This window comes from Hoplias malabaricus, chromosome 14 (genome assembly GCF_029633855.1).
Source record: "Hoplias malabaricus isolate fHopMal1 chromosome 14, fHopMal1.hap1, whole genome shotgun sequence".
Taxonomy (NCBI): Eukaryota; Metazoa; Chordata; class Actinopteri; order Characiformes; family Erythrinidae; genus Hoplias; species Hoplias malabaricus.
Genome location: NC_089813.1, coordinates 33,527,340 through 33,549,736, shown reverse-complemented (window position 1 = coordinate 33,549,736; position 22,397 = coordinate 33,527,340). Strand labels below are relative to the sequence as shown.

The window sequence follows — 22,397 nt, the reverse complement described above, 5'->3', positions numbered from 1 at the left end:
GATGAGTGATGGCGAGTGCCATCCCACCAAGAGACAACGATATTCTATAAAACTGCAAAGATTCTGGCACCACAAATGGTTACCAGAGCATCGTGGCCTTCTCACACAGGAGCAATCAGAAGCCTTCTCTGTTAACTGGTCATAATATGCCATGTGTTACTGGCTCGCTGCTAGGGACATTTTGACTCCAGTTAATGGCATACAAATGCTACTTATTGCTCCTACATTACAAAACAAGCACATTTAACAACCGTGATAATGTGGTGTCAGATGGAAGTGTAAAAAACACTTTTTTTTTTTAAATGAGCTGAATTTTCTTTAGTGTATATTTTGTATTTGATACTGTGCTGAGATACTAAAAAAATATAACTGCGTAAGAATAGTAGATAGGCCATGAATGTTTGCAGATTGTAGTAATGTATAAGAGAAACTGTTTAAAAAAGATTTCATATAGTGATACAAGATATATCGGTGAATATTAACCGATATTACAACCGCATATGCACTGACGCCTGTAAATGCACATCTATGTCTGTTGTGTGGACATTTTTCACAGTTTCTGCAGAGAACCGTTTCTTGGATTTAATTTCTCTGTGGTGAAAATATCAGTGACGTTCAATGAGGCGCACACACACAGCAAGTTAAAAGTTTAGGGTGACCAGACGTCCTCTTTTCCCCGGACATGTCCTCTTTTTTGGACTTAAAAAATGTCCGGGCGGAATTTCACAAACGTCCGGGATTTTGTTTTTCTAGCGCTTACATTGAACTTCGAGAAGCGTTTCGTTCACAAACTAGTCCCGCCCTCCCCTACTCCGATTGGTTCCCTTGAGTGAGAAGGGGGAGTGGTGAAGTGAACTAAAATCTTCTGATTGGACGGTCTGACTGTAGCGCTACCGTTATTGGTCGATAACCTTCTCTGTACACATTTAATTGGTCAGTGCACGTCAGTAGTGCTTGTTTACCTCAGGCAAAGCTCATGCACCTACCCTCAGCTCGAGCAGCTATGCTGAAACGTAAATGTAAGTTCTCGGATGAATTAAAAAAGAAATCCCCATGTTTTGTGTAGCAAATAAAGGTGTAAAGGACCTAAAAGCACACATAGGTTTAACTAAGCATACAGCGAGGGGCGAGAGTCCCCCCCCCCGAGACGTGTCCTCTTTTTCTGCATCTCAGGTCTGGTCACCCTAAGCATGTTACTCTCCACCACAATGCAAAAGCCCCTCGTACATAAAACACATGAAACAATATATAGAGTCATTCAGCGTCGGAATTTATTACTGAAACACAATGATAAACGATTATAAACACTCTCCCTAGCGTCGCTCGCTCCCGCACTCTCCAAAACAAACCAGGTGCTGCACTAATTAGCGCCCTGCTAGAAACCATTCATGTGGACAGTAAATCTTTGATAAATATATAAATGAACGACATCTAATAAACTTAAAAGATAAAATTAAAATGTACAGAAATATACAAACACTGAACAAAAGGCTTGTTCTATGACAACCTATGATAAAATAATTTGTTAGCTTTAATTACAAAAGGATAAAATTAACTTTAATTTCGGTATCAGCTCTCCAAGATGCTAATTATCGGTTATCGTATCAGCCCAAAATAAATAATTAAAAAAACTATCCCCTAGTTTCATACAATAAGCACAACACTGTTTTGTAGTCCTTTTGTACAATGATATTTACCACAGCTGCTCTGTTGATTAAAGGCACAATAATCTAAACAGAACTGAAATAAAGGTACAATGAGAAAGATTGCTTGTGGACATGCAAGTCTAGATGTGGTGGATATAAGTGTGGTAAAGTGAAATAAAGGCTCTGCTTAGTCCATAGGCTTCTTTCTGGATAATCCAAGTAACTATATAGTGTAAAAGAATCCTTTGCTGAACATATGGTGCACTGGCTTATCAAGTCAGCAAAGAGTCCCAGACAGCGAGCATATTTGGGTCCACTGCCATAAAAAGGCTGGAACACCACTGACTGTAGACCACTGCTGGTCCACCATCGGACCACTCAGATTACTGTCCTGAACAGGTTATAACCCATTTATAATCCCCTCAAACAGATTTTAAATTCACAGAGACTTTTATTCTGGAAAACACACTAATACAAATATTACCAAAAACTATGAGAGATATAATAATGAGTAAAAGCCTGATATAAAATTATTAAATGCTGAAAATGTTGACACTGTGCTGGATTAAAATTATTTACTAATCTTATTTATAAAAGATAACAAAAAGAACCTAATGAAGGGGAAAAATGTAAATTGGACTGTGAATGGAAAAGTGCTAAAATGTGGCATTTTGTCTAAAATTCTGTTTAATCACCAGTGGTCCGCCCAGAAAACGCTGTGCAAAACATTAGTGGACCTCCAACTTTGCTCTCAGTGGGTCAACAGTGGTCTGCTATCTCCGTAATATCAGGGGTAATCAGAATACACTATGGCAAAATCAGAATCTGTAGTTTATTTTTTAAGAAGAAACAGATTTTCACTGTGAAAGTGGATATTATGGCTTCGCTTTAAGCTTCTTAGCATAAGGCTGAAGGGCAGATTTCGATTCACCTGATAATGGTCATGGGTAATAATTCTCTGCCATCCGTGTTATACAAAGTTACACATATTCAAAACCCCCGGAGCTGGAGCATGTTCCAACTTGAATTCAAAAAGGTGTTTACCCTCACAAACAAATTCATGTACCCAGTTGTTTATGGAAACAAATATGCACATGAAAGCAGACATATCGCACACCACAAAGCTCCATATAAACACACACATACACAAACGTACTGTTCTCCCCACACGTACACGTGAAGATGCTACAATGTAAAACACGTAGCCGGGAATTTTGTTGAGCAGTGATAAGTGTATGATCAGATTTGCTGAATGTTGCAGAGCCGGTCAACCACTACCCTTCACCTCTATCAGGCCATCTGTCCAAGCTAACCCCTTAATCTCATGTTTAGTCTCTGTCTTATCAATAATCTGGTACTGAGACACGGATCTAGCCGTGTTTACTGTGAATCGAAGCGCTCATCTGCACCATCTGCTGAGCCGGTAAACAGCACAAACAACACTGAAGTATAATAAACAGTAAACAATGATACAAACCTAAGCTACATGCTACATTTCAAGTTAAACAATGAAGTGCATTCAGATTAAATCAGAAACTACTGCCGTGTTCCAATTGTGCATTTAATTCTAACAAGCGTTAAAGTTGAGTAAACGTTGTCCGTTTTTGAGTATCGTTATTAGATGAGACTACTGTCCCACTATCCAGCGGGAAACAGAAAGGAAGGAGCTTCTCACTTCTGGAAGAACTTAGCTATATCCTACTCCTTACATAGCGGACTTCAGGGATTATACAGCTAATACTACTACACTCAGGCAGGGCATTAAACCTTTGTTTTATGACCTACACTATGCAGTGTGGAGGGTGATATTTGAGTTTTAGCCTTTGAGGGAAAGAAAGGCCGACAGCACTGTAGCTTGGTATGACATGCACTAGCTTAGCAACATTTCATCACCTCCCATAAGTTTAAATAAAAAGGTGTAGTATGTTATTATTGTTGTGTATTAGCTCACATTTAACTATAAAATACATAGTATATACTTTATAGCATCAATGTGTAGTACCCAATTGAAATGAATTTTGCTGATGTTGGGTGACTGAGCACCATCCCAAAAGTAATGGACGTTTCTCTCAGTCCAGAGGACGTTTCATAGCTCACTAATGTGTTACTGCTGTTCATCACACTTGGCAATGCGTGTATATATATATAGGTTTGGAAACCATATTATTAAGGTATTACATGTAATTAACCCCTTAAACCTCAAGCACTGACTGTGTACCCATCTATCCTTGAATTTAAAAAAGCGGGAGAAAAATACCCTTATTCCATTCCAGTCTCTGGATAACTGTCATAACTGAATAATAAGCTCAGGGTTCATGGAGAGGTGTACGCTTCCACAGAACATTCCTTCAAAGCAGAAATGTACAGAGTGGCTAAATCTAACTCAGAGAAGAGATTCTGTCTAAATACTGTGGTAGAAACAGTGGAGCCAAAGCCTAACTCACTAAGTGATTCATTATGTGGGCTGGGGGGATGATTTAGCACAGCAAAGCCAGTGTGGGCTTCTCCAACCAAGAGCCTAAGGCTGTCAACCCGCCTTAATCTTGACCATGCCAAGTGAGGATACACTCCCCCGAAAAGCACACACAGCCATGTTAATTAGTGAATCATAGCCAAGGACTGCAGTGGCAGCGGTGAGCTAATACGACTGAGCTGTGTGTCAGAGGAGGACGCTTTCCAAGAACTCACCTGCATTTACTAGGAATTCAGTAACTTCATTTCCTCCCTAGTCTTCCGGCTTAATTCTCGGGCCTGATCTGCACACATTGCCTTGTTCTGTGGAGAGTAATGCTGTTCTACAAGCAAGAGCATGGACACATTTACTCTCACTGCTTCTGTGAGAAGGTAAAAAATACTGCAGTTACTATACCACAACAATAGAAGACCACAACTGTACAATTATGGTAACTGTGTATGAAGATAAACAAACAATCATAACAGCAAACTGTGTACCTGGGGTTATGGGTTCAAACACTGTGTCTGTGAGGAGTGTGGTCTATTGTCCCTATATCTGCAAGGGTTTCCTCCCACAATTAAAAAAAAACATGTTGGTAGGTTAACTGGCTATTCATTCATCCATAGATGTGAGTGTGTGACTGTCATGGACTGGTGGCCTCTCCAGGGTGTGTTCCTGTCTTGGTGTGTTCTGAATGATGCTGATCCACCACAACCCTAAACAAGATCACGCAGTTACAGAAAATGAACGAATGAAAGATTTAAGACTTCAACTTATTATTGAAGTTTAGATCCAAGAGAAAATGCTGAGCCATACCAAATGATTCACAGCAAAATAAGGCAAGACATATTTCTGGATCATTCTAGTAAATTTATTGTTATATTTAATTCTTTAAAACATACACTGATGCCAGACAGACTGGTTGATAAATCGGGATTGTAGAAGCAGAAATGCACAGAGACTGACAGGGGGCCGGCAATCAGGGCCAGAGAGAGAGGAAAGGGACTGTCCTGCACTCCTTCATTTCATTCCTCCACTGCCTGTCTTTTATGTCTCACTCAACTTGCACATTAACTTTTTTTTTCAGTACAAAGAAGTGTTTCAGTATCACTGGCTACTCAGCCTCCGGCTAGTTGACACATACTGCACCTCACGTGCCACGGAAACGCATCATAATTGTCACCGTGGCAACGCAACGTCCACAACTCCCTGGGCATTTGATAGGACACGTGTGTTAGAAAGGATCAGTGGTCACCGTGGAAACAGAACTTTAGTCAAATGGGGATACATAGCATCCAATCTGAAGACAAACAAACAGAGAATGGCTTCTAGTAAAGGGTTCCATATGGACAAACAGAGACGCAACACATTTCCCCTCATCTCTAGGAAGTGATACACTCATCACCAGTTCATTTCTTAAAATAAACAATATACACAAATATACACACGTGCGCACACGCACACTCCATAAATAGTCCAACCACTGCTACTGATGCATTCAGAGAGGGAGAGAGGGCACCTCTTTGTGGTCATATGCATGTTGGACGGTGTGAGCTCACAGAAGTCTGTGTTTCTCTCCCCCAACAATCATCCTACAGGGGAGGAGCCACAATAAGAGAAGGGCTAATAATGGGTGGTCTCCATGGATAGGTGCTAGAGCAAGGCCATCTCTAAGGGAAGGAGCGCTCACAGAGCATTGCTAGGAGACACAATCATTAGCAAAGTGATTCGGTTGCGTGATAATTAGCAAATTGTCTGCAGAGGGCGGACTTTCGTCGCAAAGCATCTCCAGGAGCTTCTGATTCATCAAAGGGGTGTGGCTAGTTGCCAGCAGTTACTTGCAGATGGCTTCCAAAGCGTCCAGCGTACGTTTGATATCTCTGATCTGAGCTGCAAGCGACTGAATGGGCTGCATGGAACGATCCAACTCCTCACATCGAGCCATCAGTGTGTACATTCCCTGCAGACACAACCCAAAATTGTGTAAGTAAATACTTGATAGAGAAACTGACTCCAAACTACCAAGCAACACAACGCCAACAAAAGTTCACTCACAGTCATTAAGAAAGCACTCATACCTTTATGCTCATATCCACTGACTCTCCCAAACTATCCACAGAATCTCTGTACGTCTGAATATAGCCCACACTCAAAGCAGTCATCTACATAGACGACATAGAAGAGGGAGAGAGTAATATTAATACTATGGCATGAACTAGTAGCTGACAACAATAAGCTCCAATGTCCCACTTTCACTACTAATGACTGAAATGCTTACATTCTGGATGGTTCCATTGAGGCTGCGGAGCATCATCTCTACACTTTGGGCAACTTCTTGTGTGTGTTTTTGCAAATCCAGCAGCACTGATGCATCTATAGGGGGGATATCAGCTGGTCGGCGTAATGAGCCACGACTTCGTACCACTGGGCCTGAGCAGTCCGCTGCACAGGACACAGATACACAACACACAACCAGTGGTGAAACATTGAATTTACATCAATTATAATAAAAAACAACAGATTTCTTTGACTGTTTTAGCAATGCATTTATCGATTTCTAGATTCTGGACAAGTATCACACAGTATCTGGAACCACGTGAAGTCAATTTGTGTGAAATTATCCCAAAAAAAGACTGACTTTGTGTGGTTTCAGATACTGTGTGATACTTGTCTACAATACTTATCTAAAGCACACAAGACAGCTCATAAAAATACACAGAAATAAGTTTAAGAACACACTCACAGTCAGTATCAAGACTGGGTCGTGAGCTCATCTTGATCTTCTGCTCCAGGTTCTTGGTGATGAAGTGTGTAAGATCGCCGTCATGACTCACAGTTCCCTCCAGTTCCAGAGCGCTAGAAATGGTGGCCCTGCGTCCCTCCGCCTGACCCCCTTTGGCCCCCACTCCCCGGGAGCCACCTCCATATGCATCACTGATGCCATCCAGACTTTTACTGTCCTGCATGCCCCGCACCACACGCTCCCGGTCTCGCTCCGGTGCAGAACGCACCCGCACCTCCGCCATCACGTGAGCTGGCCGCTGCCAAACGTCAGGCTCTGGCATCATGGGAGCAGGTGCTGAACTGTGCGGAGGAGCTGGGACGAGTGGTGGGGCCTGTTCAGGCGGAGTAGACGCAAGAGAGGGGGCACCATTGTCAGATCCTGAATTGCTGGGCAGTTCTGTGGGTGGGCTTCCTGACGTAGGGGGGTCTTCTGTGGTGGCCTCGTTCACTGGCTGAAATTAATGCTAATTATTAAAATGCATTACCATGTAATTGGAGTTTATTGGCAAACAGTATGAATGCTCTTCATAAAACATCATAGACTTACTTTTAACTTTAAACAGACTATGTTTTTCTATCTATGCCTTTTCATCTTTGAAAATGGACAAAGCCAAAGGCTTCTAGATGTTTATTAGTTTATTAATGGTGTTGCATAATTAGGGTCAAGGCTCATTTATGCTGTTTACCTAGTGTCATATACAGAGCCACAAGTCAATTTCAGCACTTTCATATATGCACTAGAGTCATATTCCCATTATAACAATCCTGGACCTTTGCATGAGACATCAGGGAGTGTCATGCAGCAGAGGTGAAGAAGCTTATGTAGCAAAACCGGTAAGCAGCTCTTACTGACAGAACATACAAATCAGATTACTCAAAAGCAGTAATCACCAGTGTCAAAGAGAGTTCACTGAACAGGCAAAAGTTGTGAGGGGTTTAATACAGGCCTTACCTGCACAGAAACGTCTTCCAATTGCTTATTTTGCTCACACTGTGTCACATCATCTTCACATTCATCCATCTCATTCTCCTCTCCTCCTCGCCCATCATCAGTTTGCGCATGTGCTGGGTTTACAGTGTCCATGCCAGATCTGGTTTTGGATACTGGTTGGGACTGAGATGTGGATACATGCAGTAACTCATCTGTGTTTGGGGAGACCTCATCAGAGGTGTGTGTTTTGGTGTGAGTTACTGAGTTCTTGTGTGGTTTTCTGTACACTGTCTCTGTGCTGTGGGGTAGACGTGCATCAGCTTCTGAAACAGTTCCTTCCTGTTTGTCCAACTCTGGGCAAGCTTCTCCATCTCGACACGTTAAGGACGTGGAGCCATGGGGGCTCATCCATTCGCAAACTCCTGGAGGTTCGGAAACGTCCACCCCATTGGTTGCCTCCTGCACCTCATGGCCAATCCCTGAGGAGTGGCTCATCCCTCAGGCTGCTACATAAAAAACGTGTTATCAGTCACTAGCATCATGAACTTCATATCTACTGTGCGAGTTTACTATTGTAGTTCAGTAATCTCATCATTACATTCCTTTGTCTCAATCTCCGCACAAAAGGGTAAAAAACAATCCTTATCCACCATGAATACACCACAAAAACGCAAACATTTTTCATGAAAGAAAGAAACATTTTCTTTTTGTTCTAGTGAACACTACAGGGCAAGTAAAGCTTAGTCTTGAACAGCTGTTTCCTTTCAGTGGGGACCGTCTTTCCAAAATGTTGGTTTGTTGTGTGGTTTATGTGATTCTTGCTTGAAAATTATTCCGGGTCCCTGGATTTCTTTCATTCATTCATAGAATTCAATTTAACCATTCATTTTTCTATCAACCACATCAGAGAGAGAGTAAATCAGACACAAACATTTCAAATGCAAATACACACTTCATTGTTTCCACATTCACTGTCCATTTTACAAGCTATCATTCACCTATAGCTGCACCCTGTAGTTGTACAGTCACAGGCTGAAGTCCATCTGTTGCTCTGCATAAGCTGTTAGCCCCCTTCCCTTGTATTTCAATGTTAACGACAACCACAAAGGAAGTTTTATTTGAGTGTTGGGTCATTCTCAGTGTTGCACTGACACATGGGGATCAGATCCAGAAACGCTGCTGGAGATTTTAAACATTTTACCCTTTCACTGACCTCTAATCTGAGACACCCAACTAGTTGTTGCACCTTGTAAGCGCAGTGCCAAAAGCAGTAGCTCGTCTGTTTTTGCTGCCATCAGTGAACACAGGACGCTGCCCACAGGATGATGTCAGTGGAATACTCTCTGTTCAGTAAGGACATGGAGAGTTTAAAAACAGCTGTGTCTAATCCACTTCAATCCACCACTGTCACTGCAGCACTGAGAATGGTCCACCCCCCAAATCATACCTGGTCAGTAGTAGTCCTGTCTATTAAAGAACATGGTGAAAGCATGTAAAGCAACCGATGGACTACAGTTGGTACTTGTTTAACTACAAAGTGCATATAATGAATATAAAGACAGTTAGGTCATTTTTATAAACCATATCACAGTGGAGAAGGCAGCCTGCAGAATCGCTTCGCTGCAACATCACTCACTGTGTGCGTCCAGAGTTTAGAGAAGAGCTTCCAGGACAGACGCTGGGCAGGTTGTACTCGGTAATATGGAGTGCTCTATGCTGTAAAATGCATCTTGCTCCAGTGCAGTTAATCATATTTCAAGCCCCTTCAGTCAGGCTTCAGAAACTGGCATAACTGAGGAACTGAAATCATATGACGACGCTACAATCCTCCAACCACAGACACGGAAAACACCATCATTTTTAATGTTTTAGACGCGAAACGAGTTGGCCTTTTATCTCTGAGAACACAGCAGTTTTATGTCGGGTCGTAAATTGATGAAAAAACCCTGCTAGGTTTAAATCAGAGAAATGCAGAAGAGCGACTGCTGTATTACCTCACCAGTCATCTGACGTCAGCTAACAGCTGCTAGCTTTAGCATTAGCCGACTGCCGTTCAAAACCAACGGCAACTCGCTAACTGTTGCTAACGGCAAACTCCAGGCCTAATCTTCTCCCCGCGGACAGAAATAAACAAAGAATCCGTGCCCTTCGCCTTCTGAACTGCTGACCACTTCAGTCCTGCAGCTCACAGCCGAAGAGCGGCATCTCAGCTTCGCCGCGTCGTCAAGAAACACCTATAAACATTTACCTCTCTCTCCTCTCTCCTCAGCGCGAAGGCTGCCAGTCCCCGTGTCCCTGATAAATATCCGACGTGTTGAACCGCAATGAGTGGAAAATAGTTCCGTGTTGAATTTTCTCGGACGTTATATTGATCCATGAGTAAAATATTAATATTAACCCCGCCCTCTGGTAATCGGTTTAACTCTTTCTTGTTCGACACTAATAAACAAGTATGATTTAAAAGTATTAACATTTTTATTTAAAATATTATAATACAAATTTAATTATTGAAAACACCAATGTCTTAAAACTGTTTTAGATATAACTGATAACTGTATTTTCACCCTCGTTCAGTATGCACGGTCCTATAAATATGCAATTAGTCCCTGCCTCTGGTCTGCAACATGAAAAACTCGAGTTGTTAGGATTGGTTCTTATAAATGTGTATGACGTAAGAACCCCCGTCTGTCTGAATTAGTTTATTTGAGTCTGTCTTGTCAGCGCTGAAGTTTTAAAGCGGAAATGCTCCGCCATATTAAGCCATTGGTCGTTATCACTCTTCGTCTTTTATTATTGGTCTTTATATTAGTCTTTTATTATTAGTCTTTATAAAAATCCTTTAAAATAAATATATAGTATGGTCTGCAGTTGGAGTTAAATTTAAAAAATGATAAACTAATGTAAAAATAAAAGTAAACGGGTCCAAAAGACTATTTATATATATATATATAAATATATAGACAAAAGTCTATTTACCGTCCTCCTAAACAATCACGGTAAGTCACAGGTTCGAAGATATCGTACATGCAGTACCTCCAGTTTGCCAAAGGTGGCGACTAAACCATATATGTGTTTGTGGCTAAAGTGTGCTAAAATATGACTTTACTTTTAAAAAACTTTTAAAAGCTCTTGGGAAAATTTGTTTGTCATTCCCTGTAATGACTAATCTAAATTAAAGGAAGCATTAACAGTATTTATATTCCTTTCCTAACATTAGGTCAGCTCAGGTCCTGCTACAGAGACCTGACTGTGACCAGGACTTCAGAAATGAAAGAGTCTGTTATTATACTTACTCATACCCAAAATCCTCCCTGCTATGAAACAAACCACACCCAACACACTCTCTATTTCATCCTCACACTCTTACACACCAAACACACACACACACACACACACACACACACACACACACAAACTCTATTTAATAAACTGGAGCAGGGAGATGAAAGAGCTCCCATGTTTAAGGCCTCCAAGCCTCAGTTACACAGGACCACAGTGTCCTCAGCAGTCAGTCATCAGCACCCCCCACTAATCCCCCCTTTCTCCCTTTCTCTCTCTCTCTCTCTCTCTCTCTCTCTCTCTCTCTCTCTCTCTCTCTCTCTCTCTCTCTCTCTCTGTGTATTTATTATTCATTGTGTGTGTGTGTGTGTGTGTGTTTAAAGGTTCTGCAGTATCCAAGGCAACATTCTGAGGTAGTTTCACAGCCTGTGTTTGGAGGGCAGAATATAATCTGATTGCAGAATTCCAGTGTTCAGTGTTTGCCACAGAATATTTAGAGTCGGGTCAGAGAGAGTTCAAGACAGTCTGCCTCAGTCATGGCCCAATAGATTACACACCGCTGCAGACACACAGTGATCCAAACAAGCTAAACTGTGTGTATCTGTGTGTGTGTGTTTGTGTTGATTGTGTGTATGTGTTTAGCAGAACAGTTTAAAATGGATCAAGTAGTCGATAACCAAGACATGGAAACATGTCTCAGCTGACTGAACATATCTGGGCCAATGGGAAAACTGTGTCAATTGGATTTTTTGGTGAACTATTTCTGGAACAGTGTTGTATCATATGAAGATGATTTCATACAGATGATTCCTATAAACACACAGACACACTTTACACACATTAAATATGTAAGGTCTTTCTGTGAAGTGGTAAGAATTTGACCACATTTTAATTGCTTCTAGCCCTCTATAAGATATTCTCCACATCAGAAATCACCACACGTTTAACTCCCTGACTTCAAACATATTGATTGATGTGAGTGGGATCAAGTCGGGTAATTTCTCACACCCCCTTCATATCTCTATGAGAGAGAGAGAGAGAGAGAGAGAGAGAGAGAGAGAGAGTGAGTGAGTGAGAGAGAGAGAGAGAGAGAGAGAAAGAGAGAGAGAGAGTACTGTTCGTACTGCGTGTCTCCTTGTATCTTAGATTTGTTCTGCTAGATTTGGTCTTTTTCATTTCTGAGTTTGAAGCCAAACATTGAACAGTTCTGTTCAGTTCTGACTCAGACACTTGATACACACCGCTCAGTTCAAATGTATTCAAGAGTCCACTCACAGATTCACAGAACAGCTTGGTTTATTTTACATCACTGAGTGAATTGCCAAGTTACAATGGAATATACATTTTCAGTGTTGGAATTTTAATCTGGGTTAAACTGTAGGCGTTTGTATTATAGATTGCAAAGTTGTTTATGCCTTTACATAAATATGCTTTTATTTACAGTTATATGTGCATTGGTTAACATTTAATTGTCAGCTGTAAGATGCACAGGAGTCATTAATCTTGCCACAACATCCATTCCTGTTTTGCTATGAGAAGATGTGATTGAAAAGGAAAGATCTACTTTCTATTCGTGTATGTAGTCTCTATATAACATCCATAAGATAGGGTTTGATTACCAGCTACACCATCATTTGTCATCATACAACTACATGTCAATTCATATTCAAATATGTGTTCTGTTCACATTTCATGGTAAGCACTGTGGGCTACCTGGTCCAGTAAGGACTATGAGGACTATGCTTGTACTAAGAGTTTAAATGGCCAATTCCTTACCTCTGACCTGAGTCCTCTACAATATCCACCTACTGGTTAATTAGCTAATTACTCTCCTCATTTGAGGTTAGTTTTTGATTACTAAAGCTTAGTTATTCCTTAGAGTTCCTACATTTCCTATTATCTGGTAAAACCCATAGCTCTAAACTGTGGACAAATGGAGATTTTCAGACACATGCACATTTGATATATCTCTCTAAACTCAAGAGAGGATCCTTCAACAGTGATACCTGTATTAAAACACTTTAAATGTAATAAAAAAAAGGGTATTTTTTATAATACAGCTTGTGCTTCTCTCAAGACACAGACAAAGAGAAAATAAATACAAAGATAAATAAGAACAAGACAAAAAAATGTTTGGAACAATACATTTAGATGTAGCTAGTATGTAATACGAAGGTAAACTTGTGCTTTAATCACAGCAGTCTTTTTAAAACAAAGAGCTTTTAAAGATCCCCCCAACACTGGGAGACTGGTCTTTATTTACACATGCTACAGGAACACCGGGGATGCTCCCTAACTTCCACATCTGCAAAGCACAGTCATTGTTTAATTGACCAAGAGGTCAGTTGCATAATCAGGCAAAGATATCCTGCTTATGTTCAAATGTCCAGATCGTATGGGACCTTATGGCCACACCCTTTTTCAGTTTGAGATCCTGAGATCTTCCCTCATAAAAGCTTCACTTCTTGTCATTTATACATCACTGCTGAAGAGTCTTAAGAAGAACAGCTTTTTGTGCGCAGTCTAAGTCCCTTTAGGCACTCCTAGGAGCCCTGGATGCCGAATTGTCCATTTTGCTTCTATTCTTCCTTCCCTTCCCTCGCTCTTTCACTGCTCCTTTTTCTCCATGCTTATGTTTATCCCCTCGTTTTCTTTCCCGTTTTTGCTGTAGTTCTTTAGAGACTTTGCTGTCATGACGGCGTTTGCCAAGCTCCTTGCAGTACTGTTCCAGGTTGCCGTTGTGGATGAGTGTCATCACGTCCTGGTACCAGGGCTGGGAGGAGGAATCGGGAGTGAAGCGCTGGGCAGGGTTCCACACGCTCAAACGTATTGTTACAGCTGTCCAGCGGAAACCATGCTCCTCCAACTGACAGTGGTATATTCCCTCATGATTAACCTCTGCACTGGGAATCAGAATGCCCCGGTCAATCACCACCAGCTTATCCCCAGAGATCACCTAAGCAGGTAAGAGTCAGAGAGAGAGAGCAGCTCAGATACTGTATACAGATGCTGTAATAAGTTTATTAACATAGAAGAGGAGCTCAGTATATCAGCATGTTTAACATTCTTAGACTGTGCAGCAATAGATGACCCATGAAGCTGGTGTGTCTAACAGAGTAATATTGAGTGGGCACATTGCTTAAAACTCCAACAGCACTGCTGTGTCTGATCCACTTATACCAGTGCAACTATGCACTAATATTATATAGTGCACTAACACACTATATAATAATATATTAATATCTGCTTTGTGGTGGTCCTGTGGCAGTCCTGACCATTGAAGAACAGGGTGAAAGTGGACTAACAATGTTGTATGTAGAGCAATAGACAGTGTGTGTGTGTGTGATATACCTGCTGTTGTTCTAAACTGTTTTCTCCTGTTTGTTTGAACCAGGTAACCGCAGCATGGTGGGAGTTAGGCAAACACTCCAGGTAAGTGCTATTGCCCACAGCAACCATGATCGCCTTCTCCTCTGTCTGCACTTGTAGACCAGCTACACAAATAAACAGTAAATAAATACATACAGCTTTCCAAAAATAAAAATATCAACCATGACTCTTGTAGGAATAAAGTCTCTTATGATTAGAGAAAATAGAAGATAATACAAAGTAAATATGTGTTGACAAATCAGAAAGTTAACACTGATGCTTTTGTGGTGCAAATCAAGGTGAGGTTTAAGGCCTTATTCAAAGTTTACAGAGAAGAAAACATTGTGTCTCTTACCTCCCTGTCTAACACACTGGTTTAAAGGATTCCTGTCACCAACCTGGCGGGTGTTTCTCCTATGGGTACATAGAAAAGAAGCACTGTGAATTGGCAAACTGAATATATATTTATGAACACATACATATATTTGTATTCATAAGCAAAGGTTTGAACATTCCTTGTTATATGTTTGATTGTTTCTTAAATAAAAATTCACCAACACATCCACACAAAGAACAAACCAAATATGTACATTTAGTTTGCTGAGATTAAGGTATTGGGGGAAAATACCTGTCCACCTTATGTTAAATTGAGCAAATCAGCAGTAAGTAATTTAAGTATTCAATAATAAAGATGATAGCTATGTGTCCCCTACTTTTGTCATTATGTGTCTACAGGGGTTGGACAATGAATCTGAAACACCTGACCACAATAATTTATTAGTATGGTGTAGGGCCTCCTTTTGCAGCCAATACAGCATCAGTTCGTCTTGGGAATGACATATACAAGTCCTGCACAGTGGTCAGAGGGATTTTAAGCCATTCTTCTTGCAGGATAGTGGCCAGGTCACTACATGATGCTGGTGGAGGAAAACGTTTCCTGACTCGCTCCTCCAAAACACCCCAAAGTGGCTCAATAATATTTAGATCTGGTGACTGTGCAGGCCATGGGAGACGTTCAACTTCACTTTCATGTTCATCAAACCAGTCTTTCACCAGTCTTGCTGTGTGTATTGGTGCATTGTCGTCCTGATACACGGCACTGCCTTCAGGACACAATGTTTGAACCATTGGATGCACATGGTCTTACTGGTGCAATGTGCAATTAATGAAGATTGGCCAACAGGCTGCTCCAATTTATCCATGAAACCTCCCACACTACAATGACAGGTGTTTCAGTTTCATTGTCTAACCCCTGTATGTGTGTGTCTCTGTGTCTGTCTGTGACTGTTTGTGTCTGTCTGTGTGTGTGTGTGTGGTTTAGTGCTCACCTCCTTGCAACAGGCATGTAGGGGCTGCAGGCATGACCATCCCAGGTGCAGTATGGGTCTCGAGCCATACAGCACTCAGCACACACCTGTCCATACAGATCACACTGAAACAGAGCCAGCTGAGAGACTCCCTCTGCAGACCCTGCAAACAGCCACTGTTCAACACAAAACACACAAAAAAGAAGCATTAATAACGGTATATAACACAACTACTGCCTTATAAAATATATATAAAATAAATATATTTGAATAGATTAAAAACATTTTATTAATGTGTATATGCACTGGTGAGAACAATGGAGTATACACTGCTAACAACGGTAGTTTCACACTTTTCACTGAGCGTGCGGTCAGTAAACAATGTACGGTGGTTTTTAATGCTGTCTCAAGTGCATCCTTCCTTTACATAGGTGTGAATTCTCACACTTCTGGAATTGAGTCTCATCTGCCTAGTCTCAGGTTGCCATAGAGACACTGTCTGAGAGGAAAGAAGGTAGAGTCTGTGTCTTTGTTTGTGTGTGTGTGTGTATGTGTGTGTATGTGTGTGTGTGTTAATGATGCAGTAAACATACCTTTTTCTTGGAAAGTGTCATAGCGGTGATTGGTGACTTGTGCTGTAGGAAGAGAGGCCGAAAAGGTGTTACAAGTCTCACTTATCCAATGAAAACAGTTCAAAACTAGGACCTTCAACAGTCAACATACCTTAAAAACCTGCAGCTGTTCCAGTGTGACCTCTTCATATCCTCCTTTGTCTTTGTGGAAGTATATGGTCTTCAGCACCAGGCCAGTATCTAGTAAACACAAAAACACAAGCACATTTAAGTCAGGGACCACATTACCATTTGGAAAATTCTTTTTAAAATGGCCCACCTTCTTTAGTTACTGCTTAAGCTTCCCTTACTCTAATATACCATACACACTCTCATCTCATTAGCCATATACTTACTATTCTGTCTACACACATACACCCACCCCAAACACACCTGTTCCAATGAATAAAACATCATATTGTCCATCCACAGCCTCCACTCTGTCCACGACTAGGCGGGTCAGCTTATAGTTCACACCCACTCGAATCAGCAAAGGTCGACCTTCCAGAGGAAGCACCACATCCTGCATCAATGGATGGGTGCGGCTGAAGAAGATGACATCATCGGGATACTCCCTTGTGGAGCGGAAGCTTCCATAAGTGCTGCTGGGACACTAGGGGGTGGGGGGGGGGGGGTTAGGCTACTATAGCTGACAAAATAACATGTAGCACTTAATAATTATGCTATTGTGAATGTAAGAATGTAGACTGTGCACTGTATCCTTCTGCTTCGTTTTATTAGCAAGCTGACAGCAGTGTTTATCCCAATGAAGGTATGTAACGTCTTCATAACTTCCTCATTGAGGACAACACGTAAGTGCTATGGCTGTAAAACAAATTTGATTATTTTGCCAACTGTAACTGATTAGGAGTAACTGTGTACTCACTGTTCCAGGCCTGGGATAGGGTACTTTGCCTGTAAACTCAGCCCACTTGTACTGTGGCCCCTCCCTGTGGTAGAAATTCCCCTTGAAAGCACGGATGATGTCTTCCATGCGGTACACACACACTGCAGATCCATTTAACACATCACTGCAGACACAGAGGAATAAAAATAAATGTTAAATATTGTAGATACAAATGATACATTATGAAATATATGTGTTTAATATGTATGTAATGTACAAAGGTCTGTTCATTTAAGTTGACAGTTTTGGGGGTCTTCCAGGTGTTGTTAGGTTTCCCATGTTCTTTGTAACAAACTTATCTCCAACTTGTTTGTGTTCATTTCTGTTTCTTTACGCAAATGTATTGTTTATATATATACCCTTCTGAACTATATCTCGTGAATTGTTAATAATTTATTTGTACTTACTGGCTGCCTGACTGCCATTAAATTTAAGAAATCAACAGAGTTTTAGAAATCTAAGCATTGTCGGTAAATCACTGCAGCAGTCTTTTTTTCCCCCCCTTTCCTTTTCTTTTATCCATTCCATTGTTATGAGTCGTGTTCCTCTTTAGCAGCCAGGCCAATCTGAGCAGTGTAAAAAACTTCACCATCTCTCTAACTGGGCTGCAGAAAGCAATACTTCACTCAGTGTTTCCATAAGCCTGAGTCTCGATCTGTATTTCAGTAGCTTACTCCACCCATTGGCTTCATCCAAAACCAAAACCAAATCACACACACATGCAGGCAACATACAAGATTCAAGGTCCACACAGATGTGGTCTCTCTATCGCTCTCTCTCTCACTCTCTCTCTCTCATACACACACACACACACACACAAGTATGTCACGAAAACAGAGATGCACATCCATTTCGCAGATGTGAAGCTCACTTAGTGAACAATGTGTTTTTAATATTTCAAATGTATATTTAATGTCATCTAAAAGTTGACTGAAAAATAATAATACTTTATTCTCTACACTATTCATGACCTTACACACACACACACACAACACACAAACACACACCCCTATGTTACAGCTGTAAGATATCAAAACAACCACTATGGGTTACAGCAATAAAATCAAAACCAACTGGGCTCTCACTGAGGTCAGGGCAGGTTTTATTATTTTTTTTTTAAATATCTACATATTTGGCCAGACATATGAGCATTTAGTACTGCTGTACAGATCACAGGCTAGTTTGACTGTTAACGATGGGTCATCCGCAGGTCATACCCACATTCTCTATAAAAGATGAATAAGTATTTACTATGGATGATATTGGCCAACACTATTATAATATCATTATTCATTCATTATCTGTAACCCTTATCCAGTTCAGGGTCACGGTGGGTCCAGACTCTACCTGGAATCATTGGGCGCAAGGCGGGAATACACCCTGGAGGGGGCGCCAGTCCTTCACAGGGCAGCACAGACACACACACACACACATTCACTCACACCTACGGACACTTTTGAGTTGCCAATCCACCTACCAACATGTGTTTTTGGAATGTGGGAGGAAACCGGAGCACCCAGAGGAAACCCACGTGGACACAGGGAGAACACACCAAACTCCTCACAGATAGTCACCTGGAGCTGTGTGACTGCGACACCTACCTGCTGCACCACCGTGCCGCCCCATATCATTATTTATTTTAAATATATTTTTAAGCATTTCAGTGTTATACTTCTAGCCATATTGGCTACCCAGGGATGTCACCATCTTTAGTTTGGGACGAGAAGGTTGCAACTATGAGTTTAATTTAATACCCTGGAATAACAGTAGAAAATGGGGATAGGGGAGTGAAGGAACAGCAGTTTTTCTCACCCTCAACATTCAAGACTGAGGTCCCTTGAGCAAGGCACTTAACCCTAAACTGTTTGCCCCCAGTGTGTGTGCAAATACTGTTCACTAGTGTGTGTGTGTGTGTCTGTTCACTGGGTCACAGAGTCTCAGTTTCCCCACTGGGATTGATAAACGAATACTTCTTTAATGTGCAGACTCACCTGGCGGTAGTGAAGACGCCGTAGATCAGAGGATTCTTTTTGTGTTTGCCGTACTGAATGAAGACATCCTCTGTGAAGAGAAAATAATACGTGGTTAGAATATTAACCACAGTCTGCAGAGAATAAGAGAGGGAGGGCTGTGAGAGAGTGACAGTGACAGAAGAAAGAGAATTAGAAAAACTGTGCTGGAGAAAGAAAGATAAACAGGCCAGGAAAAGGAGACAGGCAGGAGTGAACCTGAAGATAAAAGGTGGAATATCTCAGACAGTCCTGTCAAAGACAAACAAACATATTTCTCACCTCAGTCACACTCTCTTTCTTTGCAAATAAACTTGCACAACCTGACATACTTGTGGTTTCATGCTCTCTGTCACACTCTCTCGCTCTCACTCTCTCTCTCTCTGTCTCTCTCTTTCTTTAACACATTCACACACAGACATATTTTGAAGTGCATATCTGCATCTTCACATTCCAAACATTTCAGATATGATCAGACCTCCTATCAACTAACACACACACACACACACACACACACACACACACAGAGAGAAAGAGAGAGACAAAGTGGCACAGGTTTATAATAAACTGTTTTAGTTCTCACATTTGAAAATGAAATCATTTTACAATTAACAATATTTAAAGCATCATTTATGACGATATATTCAGTTCCACGAAGTGAAACTGAAACAGGTTCTGAGTTCTTTTAGCACTGCAGTCTACTGTATAACTGTCAGTTGCGTTTATTCCACTATAGCTGTTATTATCTCTCATCTGTCACTGAATCCCTACCTCCCCTATTTCTCTTGTTTTTCGTTTCTCACAGGTTCTCCTGCTTTCTCTTTTCCTTCATTTCTTTCTTTCCTCATTTTCCTCTTTGTTAGGAAACTATCCCTGTGGCAGATCCTCTAAACAAAAGACTTGGTTCTTCCTGAGAAGAGATAGTTTTGTCTGACCCGCACTTCTCCATGTTCCCCCCATCCTGCCCCCATCCACCATAATGGCTGTAAACATTCCCCTCTCCTCCTTTCCTCTCACTCTCTTTCTGCTCATCTATTCATCCCTCATCAGACTGCCAGGCCAACTGGAGACAGGATAAGGGCGACGCAATCACACACACACACACACACACACACACACACACACACACACACACACACACATAAACATTTTACATACTTTATTTGGACCCACATAAAAGGCAGTTTTGTCATTGGAATCCAAATATATATGAAAACAGTTCATTAGTCCATGACTGCTATTTCATTCTACACACACACCCTGCCCCCATATAGGCTACATACAGTCTCCAAACCTCTCTAACCCAACAACAACAAAAAAATCCCAAATATATTTTAGACAAAAAGCCGTAAACAAGAATGTGTACAAGTTCCAAACCACAAGCCACTGAAACTTCTCCAACTGCACACTCTCTCTCTCACACACACACACACACACACACACACACACACACACACACACACACACACACAGTTGCACACTAAAGAACTGGACTGACCTCCTTGAACCTGGTCAATGACCAATGACAAGTTCTCCCATATACCTATTATCCCCACATACCAACGGCTTTTTGTGTACGGCACACACACACACACACACACACACACACACACACACACACACACAAAGTCTTATGGATCTTGATCTGATGGCTATTCTAAGCCACTGCAGATCTGTCTTTTTATATTATGTGTTTGGGCATATATTTGTGGACCTACATTCTGGGCAAACTTTCTTACCTACTTTTTTACTTTCTTCCTTCCATTCACTCATTCATCCACTACTTCCTGATCTGCAGCCTGTGTGGAGTTATTAGGGCACAAGGCAGAAACACACACTGAAAAGAGCTGTGCATGCTTCCATCATATAAGGTTATTTAACTAAACTAAAAGATTTGATTGCAGGCGGCACGGAGGTGCAGCAGGTAGTGTCACAGTCACACAGCCCCAGGGACCTGGTGGTTGTGGATTGGAGTCGCACTCAGGGTGTGTGAGGAGTTTGGTGTGGTGTGGGTTTCCTCCGGGTGCTCCGGTTTCCTCCCACAGTCCAAAAAACACTGGTGGTGGATTGGTGACTCAAAAGTGTCCGTAGGTGTGAGTGTGTGAGTGAGTGTGTGAGTGTGTGTGTTGCCTGTGAAGGACTGGCGCCCCCTCCAGGGTGTGTTCCCGCCTTGTGCTCAGTGATTCCAGGTAGGCTCCGGACCCACCATGACCCTGAATTGAAAAAGTAGTTACAGATAATGAACGAAAATGAATAGTTTGATTCCTCAAGGGTCTACTATATGGGAGGGACAGTTCACAGCATCAAAGCTGGTTCCATTGCAACAATGGGCTAGTTTAATCTGTAATCAATAAGGTGCTTAATGCTTAAGGTCAACTGTCAGCCAGAGGTGAAGCCTGTAGCACTGTGCTGTGGAGCAGTGGAATTGCATTCTGTTGCATTAGTAGGGCTCATTTTAATAATGGTACAATAACAAATTTCAGTATATTTCAGTGAATTCAGTATAAACAAGACAATGGCTGATGTGTTAAGCAGTATAAACGTCTGCAGTATCTCTGGCCACACACTGTGCCCTGCAGTGTGGTCTACCCGCTTTTCACATGTTCCGCAGGATAAGGGTTCCTGATGCAGAGGGGGCTTCTGGGAGACGTAGTTGTCTCAGGCAACAGAGCGTAGTGTAAACATCATAGTGATGGAATTTTAACAAGGATGGTGACAGCGCTGTGAATCATGTGCGTAAATGTGAGAAGTGTCATAACATTATCATCACTGGGTACAACTGAAACACGGGCGACTGCTGTGGAGATTTCTCTTTTACTCGAGGAGGAGGTCACACAAACTTTCCATTTTAGGATTATTACAAGACCCTATTTCCTTATTTACTTCCTTTTATTTACTTCAGCTTCCATTCAAAAGACGTGAATACTTGTTAAAAACTTATTAACATATTAAATATGATGCTAAAATGATTTTAACATTTTCAATAATAAAGCTATTAACCAGACACACTCTTTGTGCTATTGATAGAAGAGTATTTTAGAAGTTATCATTAAGTGTCCTGGTTAAAGCATGTGATCCAGGGCCTCACACAGACAACAG

General features: G+C 41.4%; 2 protein-coding genes across 5 annotated transcripts in view; both read right to left on the bottom strand.

Moving 5' to 3' along the window:
* Positions 1-4,952: 4,952 nt before the first annotated feature.
* borcs6 (BLOC-1 related complex subunit 6) lies at positions 4,953-10,190 on the bottom strand. 4 transcript variants are annotated; one of them, XM_066643136.1, is made up of 6 exons: positions 10,065-10,190; positions 7,838-8,322; positions 6,845-7,337; positions 6,380-6,543; positions 6,180-6,263; positions 4,953-6,061 (listed from the first exon to the last, which is right to left on the bottom strand). In XM_066643136.1, the coding sequence occupies exons 2-6, from the start codon at positions 8,309-8,311 to the stop codon at positions 5,936-5,938; spliced, it is 1,341 nt and encodes a 446-aa protein (XP_066499233.1). In that variant the 5' UTR covers positions 8,312-8,322; positions 10,065-10,190; the 3' UTR covers positions 4,953-5,935. The 4 variants fall into 4 exon arrangements, with proteins under 4 accessions (XP_066499233.1, XP_066499235.1, XP_066499234.1 ...); XM_066643138.1 differs by having other exon boundaries at positions 7,838-8,319; positions 10,065-10,140; XM_066643137.1 differs by lacking the exon at positions 10,065-10,190 and adding an exon at positions 9,811-10,013.
* Positions 10,191-12,381: 2,191 nt separating this feature from the next.
* sema3h (sema domain, immunoglobulin domain (Ig), short basic domain, secreted, (semaphorin) 3H) overlaps positions 12,382-22,397 on the bottom strand; it is a 21,952-nt gene continuing 11,936 nt past the window's right edge. Inside the window, exons 9-17 of the mRNA XM_066643552.1 lie at positions 19,281-19,350; positions 17,269-17,413; positions 16,776-16,995; positions 16,495-16,583; positions 16,365-16,406; positions 15,793-15,947; positions 14,820-14,878; positions 14,447-14,589; positions 12,382-14,051 (exon numbers count right to left, since the gene is read on the bottom strand). Coding sequence (XP_066499649.1) covers positions 13,629-14,051; positions 14,447-14,589; positions 14,820-14,878; positions 15,793-15,947; positions 16,365-16,406; positions 16,495-16,583; positions 16,776-16,995; positions 17,269-17,413; positions 19,281-19,350 — 1,346 coding nt within the window. The 3' untranslated portion in view covers positions 12,382-13,628. The remainder of the gene's footprint in view (positions 14,052-14,446; positions 14,590-14,819; positions 14,879-15,792; positions 15,948-16,364; positions 16,407-16,494; positions 16,584-16,775; positions 16,996-17,268; positions 17,414-19,280; positions 19,351-22,397) is intronic.

Coding starts and splice junctions, on each gene's coding strand:
- borcs6 (XM_066643136.1), bottom strand. CDS start 8,311: ATGAGCCACTCCTCAGGGATTGGCCATGAGGTGCAGGAGGCAACCAAT. Junction 6,544..6,844: donor ACCCAGTCTTGATACTGACT/GTGAGTGTGTTC, acceptor TGTCCTGTGCAG/CGGACTGCTCAGGCCCAGTG. Junction 6,062..6,179: donor CAGTGGATATGAGCATAAAG/GTATGAGTGCTT, acceptor TTGTGTCTGCAG/GGAATGTACACACTGATGGC.